General features: G+C 39.0%; 1 protein-coding gene across 1 annotated transcript in view; it reads left to right on the top strand.

Moving 5' to 3' along the window:
* The window catches only part of DNAH3 (dynein axonemal heavy chain 3), a 611,780-nt gene that overhangs the window by 133,078 nt on the left and 459,731 nt on the right, over window positions 1-18,971 (top strand). Inside the window, exons 12-13 of the mRNA XM_053694256.1 lie at window positions 1,695-1,800; window positions 12,679-12,857. Of these exons, the coding sequence (XP_053550231.1) occupies window positions 1,695-1,800; window positions 12,679-12,857 (285 nt within the window). The remainder of the gene's footprint in view (window positions 1-1,694; window positions 1,801-12,678; window positions 12,858-18,971) is intronic.

Raw genomic sequence — 18,971 nt, 5'->3', positions numbered from 1 at the left:
GGAGAGAGGAGAAAGAGGAGAGAGAGAGAGGAGAGAGAAAGAAGAGAGGAGAACGAGAGAGAGATGAAAGAGGAGAGAGAGATAGAGGAGAGAGAAAGAATAGAGGAGAGAGAAAGAGGAAAGAGGAGAGAGAGAGACAGGAGAGAGAAAGAAGAGAGGAGAGAGAAAGGAAAGAGGAGAGAGAGAGAGAGACAGGAGAGAGAGGAAAGAGGAGAGAGAGAGAGAGACAGGAGAGAGAAGAGAGGAGAAAGAGACAGCAGTGAACAGGATATAATAGAGGATCTGAGAAAGGATGGATGGATGTGGTGGGAAAAAAGTTGTCTGATATTTTGTTAATTGGTTAGCACATTTGGATCAGGTGTATAGATACTTTAGGTTTACCTCCTGTAGAACTTAGTTACTTCTAGATGTATTTTATAAACTTATTTATGTTCTTTTTTATGTACTGTTTGTAAATATGGTATTTTAATCTGTTTGAATGTTAGCAGGTTATTAACGGTTATGTTTATGGTCATTTTGAATGGTAAAATGATTCAGAGCTTTGTGCATCATTGTATGTTTCTTGTAAACTTTCTCAATAAAACTGAACAAAAAAATAGTCTGTAAAGCAAAGGAATGAACAGGAAATAGACAGACCATTGTTAAATATGCCCCTGTATATCTATATACCTTCCGTTAGGGAGACGCTGCCTGCCCTGGCTGCTCTTCCACTGTTTATATGTGTAAATCTCTGGTAGTGGCGGCACTGGCTCTCTCAGGTTTGAAAGCTGAAGATTCGCCTTTGTTTCTCACAGATTTCACGAATGGCTTCACAGTCCATTTTTCAATAAGCTCGGAAACAAGGAGCATACAATTGTGTAACACAGAAGCAACACCGAAGAGTAGTTAACGGAAAGTACTCACAGGGTTGTAGTGAATTTAGATTCTTTATTGTTAGATGAACATCAGAGCTAGACGGTGTGGTATTTGTCAAGAGCACATAGGCAGTATGTATCCACAGAAACAAGTTGACAAGTTTTAAACCTTTTAATACAGTTTTGTGTCTGAAGGTGCACCACACCATCAGGCTCTGTTGTTCATCTAACAATGAATTATTTATATTCAATTTAATCTTGTTGAGTACTTTCCATTAAGTACTCTTTGGTGTTCTGGCTGTATTACATAGTAACATAGTAGCATAGTAGATGAGGTTAAAAAAGGCCAAAGTCCATCTAGTTCAACCTATACAAATCTTATATACTTACAAAAAAGCTCCAGTTGAGCTTAAATTAATCCCATCAAAAGGTGACCCATTTAACAAAAACAATCATATCCCTGAATTCTATTTCTAGCCAGAAATGTATCCAAACCATTTTTAAATGTATCTAAGGTATTGACATTTACTACCTCCTTAGGTAATGAGTTCCCCAATTTTATTGCTCAAATAGTGAAAAAAAAATGTTTTCCGTTGCAGGAGATTAAATCTCCTTTCCTCCAATAAACAATACATTTATAATAAAATTACATGAATGCATACTCCTTGTTTCTGAGGTTATTGGACACCGGACTGTGCACCCATTGTTAGAGAATCTGTAAGAAACAAAGGTGAGAATTCAGCTTTCATCGATAAGAAAAACAATGAGGCATGAACTAGTTACTTACAAAATCGTTAATGACTTATATATCACATATGATGCTTTGTGTTTCTATATTAGGTATCTAAATGTTTATAGACGGTACAGTGACCTTCTTAACAATAAGGCTCAGCAAGATGTTACTATGTTCCTTAAGGAAGAGCATTCACTTCAAGCGTTTACTAAGGTAATGAGATCTCAGATTCAGAAGGTAAAGTTATACTACTGCTCCTATGAATGTTGCAAGAACTGTTAGACTTAAATAGATAGTAAAGTCAAAATTAAACTTAAATGGATTAGATAGAATGTGAAATTTTAAACATCTTTCCAATTTACTTCTTTTATCAAGTTTGCTTAGTTTTGCTAGTCTCCTTAGTTAATATGTAATCCTAGTTGAGCTCAGGCGCGTGCACGTGTCTAGAAAACACGTTTGCAACAATGAGGTCCATTTAATATGCTGCCCGCATTTATCATTGTACAAGCCTCTGCTTGTGAAATGCCGTCTCTTGCTCATGCGTGGCCAATCGGGTGCTAGCAGAAACTGTCAATCACCCTGGTCGGGAGAAATCTGGGGGAGATTGACTAACACCACTTTATAGATGGCGTAGCAGGTTAGGAAGCAGCATTCTGATGACCTTCGCTTCTTAACTATCGGCTGCTGGCTCGCTCGCTGCATCAGAAGGAGCTCCAAAGCTTCTAAAATGAAGCCAATATATATAGCAATGTTACACATCAGATATGGTCAACTAGCGTCCTTTTGCCTTAGTTTAATGTAGCCTCATAAAAAATTGGAACTAAAAATGTGGACATTGTTAGGAAATATATTATTTGTGTTTTTTATATCCATAAATGTATTTGGGACCCAAGCTTTTAGAATATTGATACGTGCCATCCATGAGCTAGGAAGTTCGCCACCACTTCATCACTACATAGTTGCAGACACTGCTGCCAAAGAATGCTAAAAGCATATGCAAGCTCCTATCAGCCTACCTAGAATTACCCTTTAACAAAGAATACTAAGAGAAAAAAAGCAGATTTGCTAATAGAAGTAAAGCGGAAAGTTATTTAACCCCTTAGTGATGGACCATTTTTAAATTTTTCTTACCGTTAGGGACCAGGGCTATTTTTACATTTCTGCAGTGTTTGTGTTTAGCTGTCATTTTCATCTTACTCATTTACCGTACCCACACATATTATATACAGTTTTTCTCGTCATTAAATGGACTTTCTAAAGATAAGATATCTTATAATTTACTATAAAAAATTATAAAATATGATGAAAAAATTGAAAAAAACCCCACTTTTTCTTACTTTGACCCCCAAAATCTTACACATCTACAACCACCATAAAACACCCAGGCTAAACAGTTTCTACATTTTGTCCTGAGTTTAGAAATACCCAATGTTTACATGTTCTTTGCTTTTTTTTGCAAGTTATAGGGCAATAAGTACAAGTAGCAGTTTGCTATTTCCAAACCAATTTTTTTCAAAAATAGCGCTAGTTACATTGGGACACTGATATCTGTCAGGAATCCCTGAATATCCCTTGACATGTATATATTTATTTCTCTTGTTAGGTGTATCCAGTCCACGGATCATCCATTACTTGTGGGATATTCTCTTTCCCAACAGGAAGTTGCAAGAGGATCACCCACAGCAGAGCTGCTATATAGCTCCTCCCCTAACTGCCATATCCAGTCATTCTCTTGCAAGCTCTCAACATAGCTGGAGGTAGTAAGAGGAAAGTGGTCAAATATAGTTAGTTTTTTCTTCAATCAAAAGTTTATTGTTTTTAAATGGTACCAGAGTGTACTATTTTATCTCAGGCAGCATTAGAAGAAGAATCTGCCTGCGTTTTTCTATGATCTTAGCAGAAGTAACTAAGATCCACTGCTATTCTCACATATGTCTGAGGAGTGAGGTAACTTCAGAGGGAGAATGGCGTGCAGGGTATCCTGCAATAAGGTATGTACAGTTAAGTTTTTCTAGGGATGGAATTTGCTAGAAAATGCTGCTGATACCGGATTAATGTAAGTTAAAGCCTAAATACATTGATTTAATAGCGACTAGTATCAGGCTTGCTATCAGAGGTATATACTCTGATTAATGTGCAATATAAAATGTTTGCTGGCATGTTTAATCGTTTTTATATATGCTTTGGTGATAAAACTTATTGGGGCCTAGTTTTTTCCACATGGCTGGCTTTATTTTTTGCCTAGAAACAGTTTCCTGAGGCTTTCCACTGTTATAGTATAAAAGTTACAGTTGGTGCAGTTAAAATTACAAACTGTGACATTCAGCTTCCCTCAGCAGTCCCCTGCATGCTATAGGACATCTCTGAAGGGCTCAAAAGGCTTCAAAAGTAGGAGCTGTGGCAGTTGTTATGACTGTTTAAAAAACATATTTTTCGTTTTGTTAATCTGTTTTTTGTATTAAGGGGTTAATCATCCATTTGCAAGTGGGTGCAATGCTCTGCTAACTTGTTACATACACTGTAAAAATTTCGTTAGTTTAACTGCCTTTTTTCACTGTTATTTCAAATTTTGGCAAAATTTGTTTCTCTTAAAGGCACAGTAACGTTTTTTTATATTGCTTGTTAACTTGATTTAAAGTGTTTTCCAAGCTTGCTAGTCTCATTGCTAGTCTGTATAAACATGTCTGACATAGAGGAAACTCCTTGTTCATTATGTTTAAAAGCCATGGTGGAACCCCATAGGAGAATGTGTACTAAATGTATTGATTTCACTTTAAACAATAAAGATCAGCTGTTATCTTTAAAAGAATTATCACCAGAAGATTCTGACGAGGGGGAAGTTATGCTGACTAACTCTCCCCACGTGTCGGACCCTTTGACTCCCGCTCAAGGGACTCACGCTAAAATGGTGCCAAGTACATCAAAGACGCCCATAGCGATTACTTTGCAGGACATGGCGGCAATCATGGATAATACCCTGTCAGCGGTATTAGCCAGACTGCCTGAATTCAGAGGAAAGCGCGATAGCTCTGGGGTTAGACGTAATACAGAGCGCGCAGATGTTTTAAGGCCCATGTCTGATACTGCGTCACAATATGCAGAAGCTGAGGAAGAGCTTCAGTCTGTGGGTGACGTCTCTGACTCAGGGAAACCTGATTCAGATATGTCTACTTTTAAATTTAAGCTTGAGAACCTCCGGGTGTTGCTTGGAGAGGTTTTAGCTGCTCTGAATGACTGTGACACAATTGCAGTGCCAGAGAAATTGTGTAGACTGGATAAATACTACGCGGTGCCGGTGTGTACTGACGTTTTTCCAATACCTAAAAGGTTTACAGAAATTATTACTAAGGAGTGGGACAGACCCGGTGTGCCGTTTTCCCCCCCTCCTATTTTTAGAAAAATGTTTCCAATAGACGCCACCACACGGGACTTATGGCAGACGGTCCCTAAGGTGGAGGGAGCAGTTTCTACTTTAGCAAAGCGTACCACTATCCCTGTCGAGGACAGTTGTGCTTTTTCAGATCCAATGGATAAAAAATTAGAAGGTTACCTTAAGAAAATGTTTATTCAACAAGGTTTTATCCTGCAGCCCCTTGCATGCATTGCTCCTTTCACTGCTGCTGTGGCGTTCTGGTTTGAGTCTCTGGAAGAGGCCTTTCAGACAGCTACTCCATTGACTGAAATACTTGACAAGCTTAGAACACTTAAGCTAGCTAATTCTTTTGTTTCTGATGCCATTGTTCATTTGACTAAACTAACGGCTAAGAATTCTGGATTCGCCATCCAGGCGCGTAGGGCGCTATGGCTTAAATCTTGGTCAGCTGACGTGACTTCAAAGTCTAAATTACTTAACATTCCCTTCAAGGGGTAGACCCTATTCGGGCCTGGTTTGAAGGAAATTATTGCTGACATTACTGGAGGTAAGGGTCATACCCTTCCTCAGGACAGGGCCAAATCAAGGGCCAAACAGTCTAATTTTCGTGCCTTTCGAAACTTCAAGGCAGGTGCAGCATCAACTTCCTCTGCTACAAAACAAGAGGGAACTTTTGCGCAATCCAAGCCGGCCTGGAAACTTAACCAGGCCTGGAACAAAGGCAAGCAGGCCAGAAAGCCTGCTGCTGCCTCTAAGACAGCATGAAGGAACGGCCCCCTATCCGGCAACGGATCTAGTAGGGGGCAGACTTTCTCTCTTCGCCCAGGCTTGGGCAAGAGATGTTCAGGATCCCTGGGCGTTGGAGATCATATCTCAGGGATATCTTCTGGACTTCAAAGCTTCCCCCCCACAAGGGAGATTTCACCTTTCGAGATTATTTGTAAACCAGATAAAGAAAGAGGCATTCTTACGCTGTGTGCAAGACCTCCTAATAATGGGAGTGATCCATCCAGTTCCACAGATGGAACAAGGACAGGGATTTTATTCAAATCTGTTTGTGGTTCCCAAAAAAGAGGGAACCTTCAGACCAATTTTGGATCTAAAGATCTTAAACAAATTCCTCAGAGTTCCATCGTTCAAAATGGAAACTATTCGGACAATCCGACCTATGATCCAGGAGGGTCAGTACATGACCACAGTGGATTTGAAGGATGCTTACCTTCACATACCGATTCACAAAGATCATCATCGGTTCCTAAGGTTTGCCTTTCTAGACAGGCATTACCAGTTTGTGGCTCTTCCCTTCGGGTTAGCTACAGCCCCAAGAATTTTTACAAAGGTTCTGGGGTCTCTTCTGGCGGTCCTAAGACCACGGGGCATAGCAGTGGCCCCTTATCTAGACGACATCCTGATACAGGCATCAAACTTCCAAATTGCCAAATCTCATACGGACATAGTGTTGGCATTTCTGAGGTCGCATGGGTGGAAAGTGAATGAGGGAAAGAGTTCTCTATCACCCCTCACAAGGGTTTCCTTCCTAGGAACTCTGATAGATTCTGTAGAAATGAAAATTTACCTGACAGAGTCCAGGTTATCAAAGCTTCTAAATTCCTGCCGTGTTCTTCACTACATTCCGCGCCCTTCGGTGGCTCAGTGCATGGAAGTGATCGGCTTAATGGTAGCGGCGATGGACATAGTGCCATTTGCGCGCCTACATCTCAGACTGCTGCAATTATGCATGCTCAATCAGTGGAATGGGGATTACACAGATTTGTCCCCTCTGCTAAATCTGGATCAAGAGACCAGAGATTCTCTTCTCTGGTGGCTATCTCGAGTCCATCTGTCCAAAGGTATGACCTTTCGCAGGCCAGATTGGACAATTGTAGCAACAGATGCCAGCCTTCTAGGTTGGGGTGCAGTCTGGAATTCCCTGAAGGCTCAGGGATCATGGACTCAGGAGGAGAAACTCCTCCCAATAAATATTCTGGAGTTAAGAGCAATATTCAATGCTCTTCTAGCTTGGCCTCAGTTAGCAACCCTGAGGTTCATCAGATTTCAGTCGGACAACATCACAACTGTGGCTTACATCAACCATCAAGGGGGGACCAGGAGCTCCCTAGCGATGTTAGAAGTCTCCAAGATAATTCGCTGGGCAGAGACTCACTCTTGCCCTCTATCAGCGATCCATATCCCAGGTGTAGAGAACTGGGAGGCGGATTTTCTAAGTCGTCAGACTTTTCATCCGGGGGAGTGGGAACTCCATCCAGAGGTGTTTGCTCAATTGGTTCATCATTGGGGCACACCAGAATTGGATCTCATGGCGTCTCGCCAGAACGCCAAGCTTCCTTGTTACGGATCCAGGTCCAGGGACCCAGAAGCGACGCTGATAGATGCTCTAGCAGCACCGTGGTTCTTCAACCTGGCTTATGTGTTTCCACCGTTTCCTCTGCTCCCTCGACTGATTGCCAAAATCAAACAGGAGAGAGCATCAGTGATCTTGATCGCGCCTGCGTGGCCACGCAGGACCTGGTATGCAGACCTGGTGGACATGTCATCCTTTCCACCTTGGCCTCTGCCTCTGAGACAAGACCTTCTACTACAAGGTCCTTTCAATCATCCAAATCTAATTTCTCTGAGACTGACTGTCTGGAGATTGAACGCTTGATTTTATCAAGGCGTGGCTTCTCCGAGTCAGTCATTAATACCTTAATACAGGCACGAAAGCCTGTAACCAGGAAAATCTACCATAAGATATGGCGCAAATATCTTCATTGGTGTGAATCCAAAAATTACTCATGGAGTAAGGTTAGGATTCCTAGGATATTGTCCTTTCTCCAAGAGGGTTTGGATAAAGGATTATCAGCTAGTTCTTTAAAGGGACAGATTTCTGCTCTGTCTATCCTTTTGCACAAGCGTCTGGCAGAGGTTCCAGACGTCCAGGCATTTTGTCAGGCTTTGGTTAGAATTAAGCCTGTGTTTAAACCTGTTGCTCCTCCATGGAGCTTAAACTTGGTTCTTAAGGTTCTTCAAGGAGTTCCGTTTGAACCCCTTCATTCCATTGATATCAAACTTTTATCTTGGAAAGTTCTGTTTTTGATGGCTATTTCCTCGGCTCGTAGAGTCTCTGAGTTATCAGCTTTACAATGTGATTCTCCTTATCTGATTTTCCATACAGATAAAGTAGTTCTGCGTACAAAACCTGGGTTTTTACCTAAGGTAGTTTCCAACAAGAATATAAATCAAGAGATTGTTGTTCCATCATTATGTCCTAATCCTTCTTCAAAGAAGGAACGTCTTTTACATAATTTGGACGTAGTCCGTGCTTTAAAGTTTTACTTACAAGCGACTAAAGATTTTCATCAAACATCTTCCCTGTTTGTTGTTTACTCTGGACAGAGGAGAGGTCAAAAGGCTTCGGCAACCTCTCTTTCTTTTTGGCTTCGGAGCGTAATACGCTTAGCCTATGAGACTGCTGGACAGCAGCCCCCTGAAAGGATTACAGCTCATTCTACTAGAGCTGTGGCTTCCACCTGGGCCTTTATAAATGAGGCTTCTGTTGAACAGATTTGCAAAGCGGCGACTTGGTCTTCGCTTCATACCTTTTCAAAATTTTACAAATTTGATACTTTTGCTTCTTCGGAGGCTATTTTTGGGAGAAAGGTTCTACAGGCAGTGGTCCCTTCCGTTTAAGTACCTGCCTTGTCCCTCCCTTCATCCGTGTACTTTAGCTTTGGTATTGGTATCCCACAAGTAATGGATGATCCGTGGACTGGATACACCTAACAAGAGAAAACATAATTTATGCTTACCTGATAAATTTATTTCTCTTGTGGTGTATCCAGTCCACAGCCCGCCCTGTCCTTTTAAGGCAGGTCTAAATTTTAAACTACAGTCACCACTGCACCCTATGGTTTCTCCTTTCTCGGCTAGTTTCGGTCGAATGACTGGATATGGCAGTTAGAGGAGGAGCTATATAGCAGCTCTGCTGTAGGTGATCCTCTTGCAACTTCCTGTTGGGAAGGAGAATATCCCACAAGTAATGGATGATCCGTGGACTGGATACACCACAAGAGAAATAAATTTATCAGGTAAGCATAAATTATGTTTTTAGAAGACAACCCAAAGTATTGATCTAGGCCCATTTTGGTATATTTCATGCCACCATTTCACTGCCAAATGCGATCAAATAAAAAAAATTGTTCACTTTTTCACAAACTAGGTTTCTCACAGAAATTATTTACAAACAGCTTGTGCAATTATGACACAAATGGTTGTAAATGCTTCTCTGGGATCCTCTTTGTTCGGAAATAGCAGACATATATGACTTTGGCGTTGCTTTTTGGTAATTAGAAGGCCGCTAAATGCTTCTGCACACCACACTTCTATTATGCCCAGCAGTGAAGGGGTTAATTAGGTAGCTTGTAGGGTTATATTTAGCTTTAGTTTAGAGATCAGCCTCCCACCTGACACATCCCACCACCTGATTCCTCCCTAACCCCCCTCAAACAGCTCCCGCCCCTCCCCCACCCCCAAAGATCACCCCCATCTTAAGTACTGGCAGAAAGTCTGGCAGAATAAAAATAAAAGGTTTTTTGGGGGGGATTTAAAAAAATATATTTTTACATATATTTTCTGCAGGGTAGTATCCCCCCTTACCTCCCAACCTCTTTGACCCCCCTAAATAGCTCTTTAACCCTCCCCCTCTAACTGTTAGGCACCATCTTAGGTACTGGCAGCTGTCTGCCAGTACCCAGTTTCCATAAAATTGGGCTAAATTAAAAAAACAAAATTTTGGGCAATGGGCCTCCCACCCACCTCCCTGCTATCCCTCCCACGCCACCAACGATCAGCACCATCGCTGGCCGATGCAGAGAGGGCCACAGAGTGTCTCTCTCTGCATCAGATGCTTAAAAAAGGGTATTTCAGGATGCCTCAATATCAAGGCATCACTGCAATACCCTGAAAGTGGCTGGTAGCAATCACGATCGCTTCGAGCGCTTGAAAACCTTGAGGACGTCCAGGGTACATCCTTGGTCATTAACTATTAGTTTTTGTAGGACGTACCCTGTACGTCCTTGGTCGTTAAGGGGTTAAAATTGCATACTCTATCTGAATTCTGAGCATTTAATTTTGACTTTTCTGTCCCTAATTTATTTCTAGGAGATATTTTAATAGACTTTCTTGTAAACCCACATAAATCATAGTCTTTAATTGCTTGTTATTAAAGTAATACACTTTGAAGTAAATATATATATATATATTTATATATATATATATATATAATTATATATATATATACACACACACACGGACAGATTACAAGTGGAGCGTTTACTGTGCTAGAAGTAAGTTTTGAGTGCGCTGGGTTGCACTCTTATTACAAGCTGAAAGTAAACTGTTTTTGCTCACGTGCTAACCAGATGTGCGTTAAAAGCCGAACTTACTATATTGCGTACTCCACCTATTACCCCATAAAAGTCAATGAAGCAGAAAAAGTGGAAAAACACCCTACTCTCGTGCAAGCCTGATCACATATTCTCAGGTGCACTAAACCAACATGAAAATATGAATAGTTTACATTCCAATGTTCTTCACATAGAATAAACCCCTTTTTATTCTCATTTTATTCTCTGTAGCTGATATAACAAATCATTGAAAATACATTAAGGGAAAACAATTTTACAGTACACTGTCCCTTTAATTACTAATTAACTATTTTTTTTAAATTGTATCGTAACACTTAATCACTTTTTCTTGCATGCAGGTGGTGAGGGTCCATGATCCATCACTTCTTGGAATTACTCTTCCCTGCAACTATGAGGAGACAAAGATTCCCAAACCACAAGAGCTCTATAAAGCCCCTCCCAACTCACTGGTAAACTAGTCTTGTCTTTGCCTCCGCTGGAGGAAGGTAAAGACTAAAGATGTGCATGTTATTCTTCAGCTAGAGAGGTTCTCAGACTGAGCTGATGCCCATTTCCCCTCAGAGTGCAGTGTTTGATGGAGGGGTTGTATTGGGAGTATAGGTAGTGACACATTTTTTCACCTCATGGGAATTAGTCACAAGCGTTCCACAGGTGTCGCAGGGACCTGTCCTTTGCCTCCTCCTGTTAAGTTATTCCCCTTTAAAAAAATATTTTGATTCATAAGCTTACTTGGAGGTGACACAGCCTCCACCTAAACGGATTAGTGCCCATTCTACCAGATCAGGTGCCACTTCTTGGGCTTTTAAGAATGCTTCTGTTGACCAAATTTGTAAGACAGCTACTTTGTCTTCTTTGCATACTTTTACTAAATTCTACCATTTTTATATTTTTGCTTCTTCCGAGGAAGCCTTTGGTAGGAAAAGTTGTCTCAGTTTAATTTTTGCTCTTAGGTTGATTTTGTGTGTTGGTCATTTTAATTGCAGGAGGGGAATAAATAAATAAATATATATACACTGTTTATTATTTGGGTTGTAGATTTTGTTTCTCGGTGAAAAAAAGATTTTCTTTTTATCCCGCCCTTATTTGTCATTACTCGTGGACTCCACTGCTTGGGTATTTGTACCCAGGAGTAATGGATTGTGGACTCTCACCACCTGTATGAAAGCAAACATAATTTATTCTTACCTGATAAATTTCTTTAATTCATGGTGGTGAGAGTCCATGAGAACCCATCCTATTTTTTTTGTCATCGGTTTTTGTTTGGTTTATTTTTGCACACATCCTTTTTCCCTGCTCCTTATATTTTGCTCTTATTATTTGTCCTAGCTTTTTTTTTGCTTGGCAATACATCAGACTAGTTTACCAGTGAGGTGGTTTTTTTTTTTTATAGAGCTCTTGAGGTTTGGAAATCTTTGCCTCCTCCTAGTGGCATGGAAGAGTAATTCCCAGGAGAAATGGATCATGGACTCTTACCACCATGAAAGTAAGGAATGTATCTGATAAGCATAAATAATTTTTTTGTGTTGGTTCTTGAGTAGCATTTGTATAATTATTAGTACAGTATATAAAAAATAATGAATTGTAAAATAGTGAGACTTAAAGCCAACATAAAATTGTCTAAATGAATGACTTCTCACTAACTAGCGCACTCCTAAAATATTACAAGGCTGAATGAAACGTATTGGTATACTCAGATTCCAAAATAAGTGTATATAGAGATAACACAATGATATAAAATAACACTTCCTTTTGAAATCTCACGCATCCAGAGTTCCTAGAAAAATTGTAATATCAATAGCTTTGTTATTTTCAAGCTGTAGCACTATCTTGGAGCTGCTCTCGCTGGCCTGACAGCCAAATCAGGTGGAAAACGAATCTGTAATAACGAAAGGAGAGAGCGCACAAAAAGGACTCTAAGTGCAGTATGTTTATTACAAAGCAATACATATAAAACCGTAGCCGCAATCCCTCTCTCAGAGCTACTACCCAGAGTTCTTTTGTGCGCTCTCTCCTTTCGTTATTACAGAATCACATTTGTATAATTATCTGTTTGGTTTTCCTCTATCTTATCTCTACTCCCCAAGTCTCATTACATTTTTGTCAGTACCCATTAACCATTTCTTTTATATATAATTTTTAATGTAAGCTAGTTTTGATATTTTATGTTTTATACTATCAGTACATTCCAACTGTTAAATTAGAGAAATCCAGCGGTGGGCAACACGGATGTCTGTTAAGAAATGGAGTGATAATACAATAAGTATTTAGAATCTGTTGGTTTTTATTTTGCAGAAAATTGATAGCCTGACACAGGTTAAGAAAGACATAGCTTCCATGCACATTACAGTCCCACTGGCCATGTTTTGTCTGGATGCGTTGCGGCTAAATGATGATCTTTGTTCCAGAACACAGATACTGAAAAATCGCCTTGTCCAGTTTGAAGTGGATGAAAACAGGGAGCTCAATAAGAGGTAATGAAGCAAGAGAAAGGTTACGCAGAAATATTAAACCCAAAATATAAGAAGTGTCCAGGTTACAAGTGTAGCACTATCGATAGTGCAGGGAGCGCTATCAGTATCGCTAAACTGCGCAAGGATTAGCATGCAAATTGACATTGCAAGTCCAAGGTGAACAAGAATTACCAGAGAATGTTTAGCGCAGCCGACATTGCTTTAGTGGGCCCCATATTTTTAATGGATATTGCCACTGCATCGCTACTGCATAAATATCACTCATATTACAAGTTGAAAGTTATGTGTTGTGCTCAAGCATAATATAAGTGATTTTTAACAGCACTAACAAAGTTTCACAAAACTAATGTAAAACATATTAAAATAAAGTAATGCACTCATATATAAATGTGTTTAATATAAAATATAAGTTTATTATTGAAATAAAAGTCTAAAAGGGGTATTGTATATGTTAAAGGGACAGTCAACACCAGAATTTTTGTTGTTCAAAAAGATAGATAACCCCTTTATTACCCATTCCCCAGTTTTGCATAACCAATACAGTTATAATGCACATTTTACCTCTGTGATTACCTTGTATCTAAACCTCTGCAAACTGCCCCCTTATTTCAGTTATTTTGTCAGACTTGCATTTTAACCAATCAGTGCTGATTACAATGTAACGTGCGTGAGCACAATGTTATATATATGCCACACATGAACTAATGCAAAATGGGGGAGGGGTGCGCTCAAAAACAGAGCAGTGAGTGGGACTAAGTCTATTGCCTAATAACTAATATATATATATATTATCAAAGGCTCGTTGTTATTTGGCAACCTAGTTATGGGAGGTGATTAGCCGTGATATCTGGTAATTATATAGTGGGGGGATTATATATTAATAAGTGGATCCTCAATAGGATAAGATACACGTATGTGTACAATGTGGTTCGTTACAAATTGTGATACAATATGTTACAAGATAGCGATGCTTTAAGGTGCAAAATACATATGGTGGAAACAAACAACAATATGTGGTGTTTAGAAAAAGGACAGGTGCTAATATAGAGTAAAGATTTAAACTATATACGGGTGATGTCTCTGTTATACAGATATGTGTGTATATATAAATACTTCCAGAAAAAAACAGATACTTCCAAATTAAAAAACAAAAACAATATTCAATTATATTAATATTCTGTTTATAGATACAAACAAATAAAAACAAATAAAAACAAATAAAATGAACAAATCAGTAAGCTTTACTAATGGAGTATATCAAATAATGCACTGTGTCAGTGAAAATGGTGTCGGTAAAAATAATTTGTCAGCATAGACAAAAATATTGAGATTTAGCTGATATGATAATAGACACTATTGTTCATACTATGTCCTTGAAAGGATATGATGATTATAGTTCAGCATGAAGTGTAAAAGTTAAAAGTTGTGGCCACAACTATTTGTAAGGGATCCAAAGAGCTCCAAAGAGCTATTTCCTGTTTGGGTAGCTTATGTAGCTTGTAATGTCCCGTTATTAAAATAGAGTATACGGAGTTCTTATGATGCTCACCCCTACCGGACTACCGATATCCCTTACCTCCTCTTCTAGTGTCGTGGGTTATGGGAAGGTTGTAATTGACCCGGGATGTGTCTCAGTTCGGCGTGTTGCCGTGTAGCTGTGGTAGTTGTGAGCGTCTCACCTTCAAATTTCCCGGTCAGTCCTTCCTACCCTGACGTCTACACAGAGTAGTCACGTGGTCCTCGGAGTTCCAATCGGATAGCCGGGTCGTTGGGGGGAGTGGTGCGATAGCGGTTCTATCAGATTTTCTTGCTGGAGCCAAATTCGGTCACACTGGACTGTCAAAATCTACGCGTTTCAGCGCTGGATATGCGCCTTTATCAAGACTTCCTCACATGAACTAATGCCCTCTAGTTGTGAAAAACTGTCAAGATGTATTCCGATTAGAGGCGGTCTTCAAGGTCTAAGAAATTAGCATATGAGCCTACCTAGATTTAGCTTTCAACTAAGTATACCAAGAGAACAAAGCAAAATTGGTGATAAAAGTCAATTGGAAACTTGTTTAAAATGGCATGCCCTATCTGAATCATGAAAGTTTATTTTGGACTTGACTGTCCCTTTAAGGTTTTTGACTGGCAAGGGCTCAAATTGTCTGTATGTGCGTACAAAGCAAATTAGATAGATGAAGTAAACTGGAAAGTAGTTTACAATTGTCTAATCTCTCTGAATCATGAAAGTTTAATTTTGACTTTACGGTCCCTTTAAATTTTCCAAAAAACTTTGACTTCACTTTTGTTATGACAGAAAATAAATAAATACGTTTCAAAGCTGCTGTTTTAAGTATATGATAAAAAATATTGGCATTCAATACATAGAGATCTGATTATTTAGTAACATTGTGCTGAGGCACTAACTCAGAGGCACGTTAAGGATTTGAACCTTTATTCTAGGACACTGTGTGCTCTTATCGACGTAGGCTCCAATTACTTTCGATTGTTTAAAGGCTTATAGAAATCCTAAAAAATACTGTAAAGCTAATAGTCATAATAAGCAACAATTTACCTAATGATTACACTGTATTTAGGGAATTTTATAAATGCAAGGTAATTAGGAGGTGTGATCCAAAGTAGAACTGGTAAATGAACAAAAAAGCACCTTAGTACCAGGTAACAGTAATAATTACATAGCTTCATGCTAGGCTTGAATAATTTGCTAGATTGTTTTGTATCACATAACACATTTATGTCTGATAAAAGAAATCACAGTCTTTTTTTGTAAGTTAGACTGCCTTGTAAAAGAAAGTAATTGGGCTAGATTCATGGGGGCCGATTTATTAAGGGCTGAATGCCCCTGTTTCCGCCAGAAACAGGAGATAAGAAGCAGCTGTCTTAAGACTGCTGCTTCTTAACTCGTACGCCTCCTCTGAGGTGGCGTACAGCAAACAGCCTGATCTCATATGATCGGGTTGATTGACACCCCCTGCTAGCAGCCGATTGACCGCGAATCTGCAGGGGGCAGCATTGCACGAACAGCTCACCAGAATTGCTTGTGCAATGTTAAATGCAGACAGTGTATGCTGTCAGGATTCAGCGATGTCGGGCGGACATGATCCGCTACAGCGTCCGACTGTTAATAAATCGTTCGTAGGCCTCTTCTTTAAGGTATGATTGTGTATGAAATTCATAGACGCTAGTGTTTTCTAGTGTTGCATTAGCGGGTATTCCTGATATTAAGCCCTTAATGACTGCGTGGTACTATCTATGTCGCCAGTCGTTAAGGGTTTTCTTGATTGTAATAGAGCTGGCAAGCATTGGGACTACACTATTATACCCTCCCTCCTCCCTTCTGGTCCCCGGAATAGCTTGGTCTCGTGCTATTAGTAACACAAGGGTATGCCGCTGGTCCTTAAGGGGTTAACATATATAGACCTAGATTACAAGTGGAGTGCAATCATTACCATGAGAAGTGCAAACGCCATCTCAACATTTTTACCGCTAGAACCTGTATTATAAGACGGGCATTAAAAAAAATATATATATTATTGCAAAATCCTAACTAACACTCTTTATACTTTCAAAATGGAAACTCCCGCTCATATTACAGGTTTTGCAATTTTAAACAACTTTCCAATTTATTATTTATTATAATTATTGTTCTCTTGGTATCTTTTGTTTAAACGCAGAGGCATAAGCTCAGGAGCGTGCACGTATCTGAAGCACTATATGGAAGTAGTTTTGTAAGAATGCTATACATTAGCAAGAGCACTAGATAGCAGCAGTTTTGTAAGATTGTTATACATTAGCAAGAGCACTAGATAGCAGCAGTTTTGTAAGATTGTTATACATTAGCATGAGCACTAGATGGCAGCAGTTTTATAACAATGTTATACATGAGCAAGAGCACTAGATAGCAGCAGTTTTGTAAGATTGTTATACATTAGCAAGAGCACTAGATGGCAGCAGTTTTATAACAATGTTATACATGAGCAAGAGCACTAGATAGCAGCAGTTTTGCAAGAATGTTATACATTAGCAAGAGCACTAGATAGCAGCAGTTTTGTAAGAATGTTATACATTAGCAAGAGAACTAGATGGCAGCAGTTTTATAACAATGTTATACATTAGCAAGAGCACTAGATAGCAGCAGTTTTGTAAGAATGTTATACATTAGCAAGAGCACTAGATACTATAGTAGCAGTTTTGTAAGAATGTTATACATTAGCAAGAGCACTAGATAGCAGCAGTTTTGTAAGAATGTTATACATTAGCAAGAGCCCTAGATGGCAGCGGTTTTATAATAATGTTATACATTAGCAAGAGCACTAGATAGCAGCAGTTTTGTAAGAATGTTATACATTAGCAAGAGCACTAGAAAGCAGCAGTTTTGTAAGAATGTTATACATTAGCAAGAGCACTAGATAGCAGCAGTTTTGTAAGAATGTTATACATTAGCAAGAGCACTAGATAGCAGCAGTTTTGTAAGAATGTTATACATTAGCAAGAGCACTAGATGGCAGCAGTTTTATAACAATGTTATACATGAGCAAGATCACTAGATAGCAGCAGTTTTGTAAGAATGTTATACATTAGCAAGAGCACTAGACGGCAGCAGTTTTGTAACAATGTTATACATTAGCAAGAGCACTAGATAGCAGCAGTTTTGTAACAATGTTATACATTAGCAAGAGCACTAGATAGCAGCAGTTTTGTAAGAATGTTATACATTAGCAAGAGCACTAGACGGCAGCAGTTTTGTAACAATGTTATACATTAGCAAGAGCACTAGATAGCAGCAGTTTTGTAACAATGTTATACATTAGCAAGAGCACTAGTTAGCAGCAGTTTTGTAACAATGTTATACATTAGCAAGAGCACTAGATAGCAGCGCTGTTTCCTGCCATGTAGTTCTCCAGATACCTACTTAGGTAGCTCTTCAACAAAGAATACTGTGTGAATGAAGCAAATTTGATAATAGAAGTAGATTAAAAAGTTGTTTAAAATTGTATGTTCTGTCTGAATCACAAAGTAAAGTTTTTGTTTTTCATATCCCTTTAACACTGGAAATATTAACCAACGTGAATAGCTCATTGTGACCGCTCGTACAGAAACCACAAAACTGGCCTCTTAGGTTTTATTTTCACATTATTTAAAGGCTTTTTACAAACATTACTTTTGTGCATTGACAAAACACACTGATGCCGTTTTGGATGTACTTATTATACAATGGTCTAGATTAATTACGTCTATATTCTTATCTGTTTTATAGTCATTTCGCTATTTGTTGGTCCTGATATATAAATATTTAACTATATTGATTGGCCAGTTATATGTAATGTCTCAAAGCACATGAGAACCAATAAAAATGCACGATTGGGAAAACCACTGTGCAAATAACGTATGCAATGCTTGTATTTAATATTTGCATTAGTGTAATTTTAATTACACTATTCTCGTTATTCAAAACAAGGTTATAATCTGTTAGCGTGTCATGACTTTGTGCTGAAGGGGTGTTTGTTTACTTTCAAGATCTATTGTATGAGTTTTCAAAAATAAGTAATAGACTCCATTTTGAAAGTACAATATTTTTGTGACAATAACAAATATATATTTAGAGGTTGCAAAATCAATGTTATTTGTTTATAAAAAGCAACACAACTAAATCCATTTGAGCTGGGGCATAATGATTATACAATGCATGTGTGCATAATGATTATACAATGCATGATCCGCTACAGCGTCCGACTGTTAATAAATCGTTCGTAGGCCTCTTCTTTAAGGTATGATTGTGTATGAAATTCATAGACGCTAGTGTTTTCTAGTGTTGCATTAGCGGGTATTCCTGATATTAAGCCCTTAATGACTGCGTGGTACTATCTATGTCGCCAGTCGTTAAGGGTTTTCTTGATTGTAATAGAGCTGGCAAGCATTGGGACTACACTATTATACCCTCCCTCCTCCCTTCTGGTCCCCGGAATAGCTTGGTCTCGTGCTATTAGTAACACAAGGGTATGCCGCTGGTCCTTAAGGGGTTAACATATATAGACCTAGATTACAAGTGGAGTGCAATCATTACCATGAGAAGTGCAAACGCCATCTCAACATTTTTACCGCTAGAAC

Source organism: Bombina bombina, chromosome 11 (assembly GCF_027579735.1).
Source record: "Bombina bombina isolate aBomBom1 chromosome 11, aBomBom1.pri, whole genome shotgun sequence".
Lineage (NCBI taxonomy): Eukaryota > Metazoa > Chordata > Amphibia > Anura > Bombinatoridae > Bombina > Bombina bombina.
This window is presented reverse-complemented; position numbering and strand designations above follow the sequence as displayed.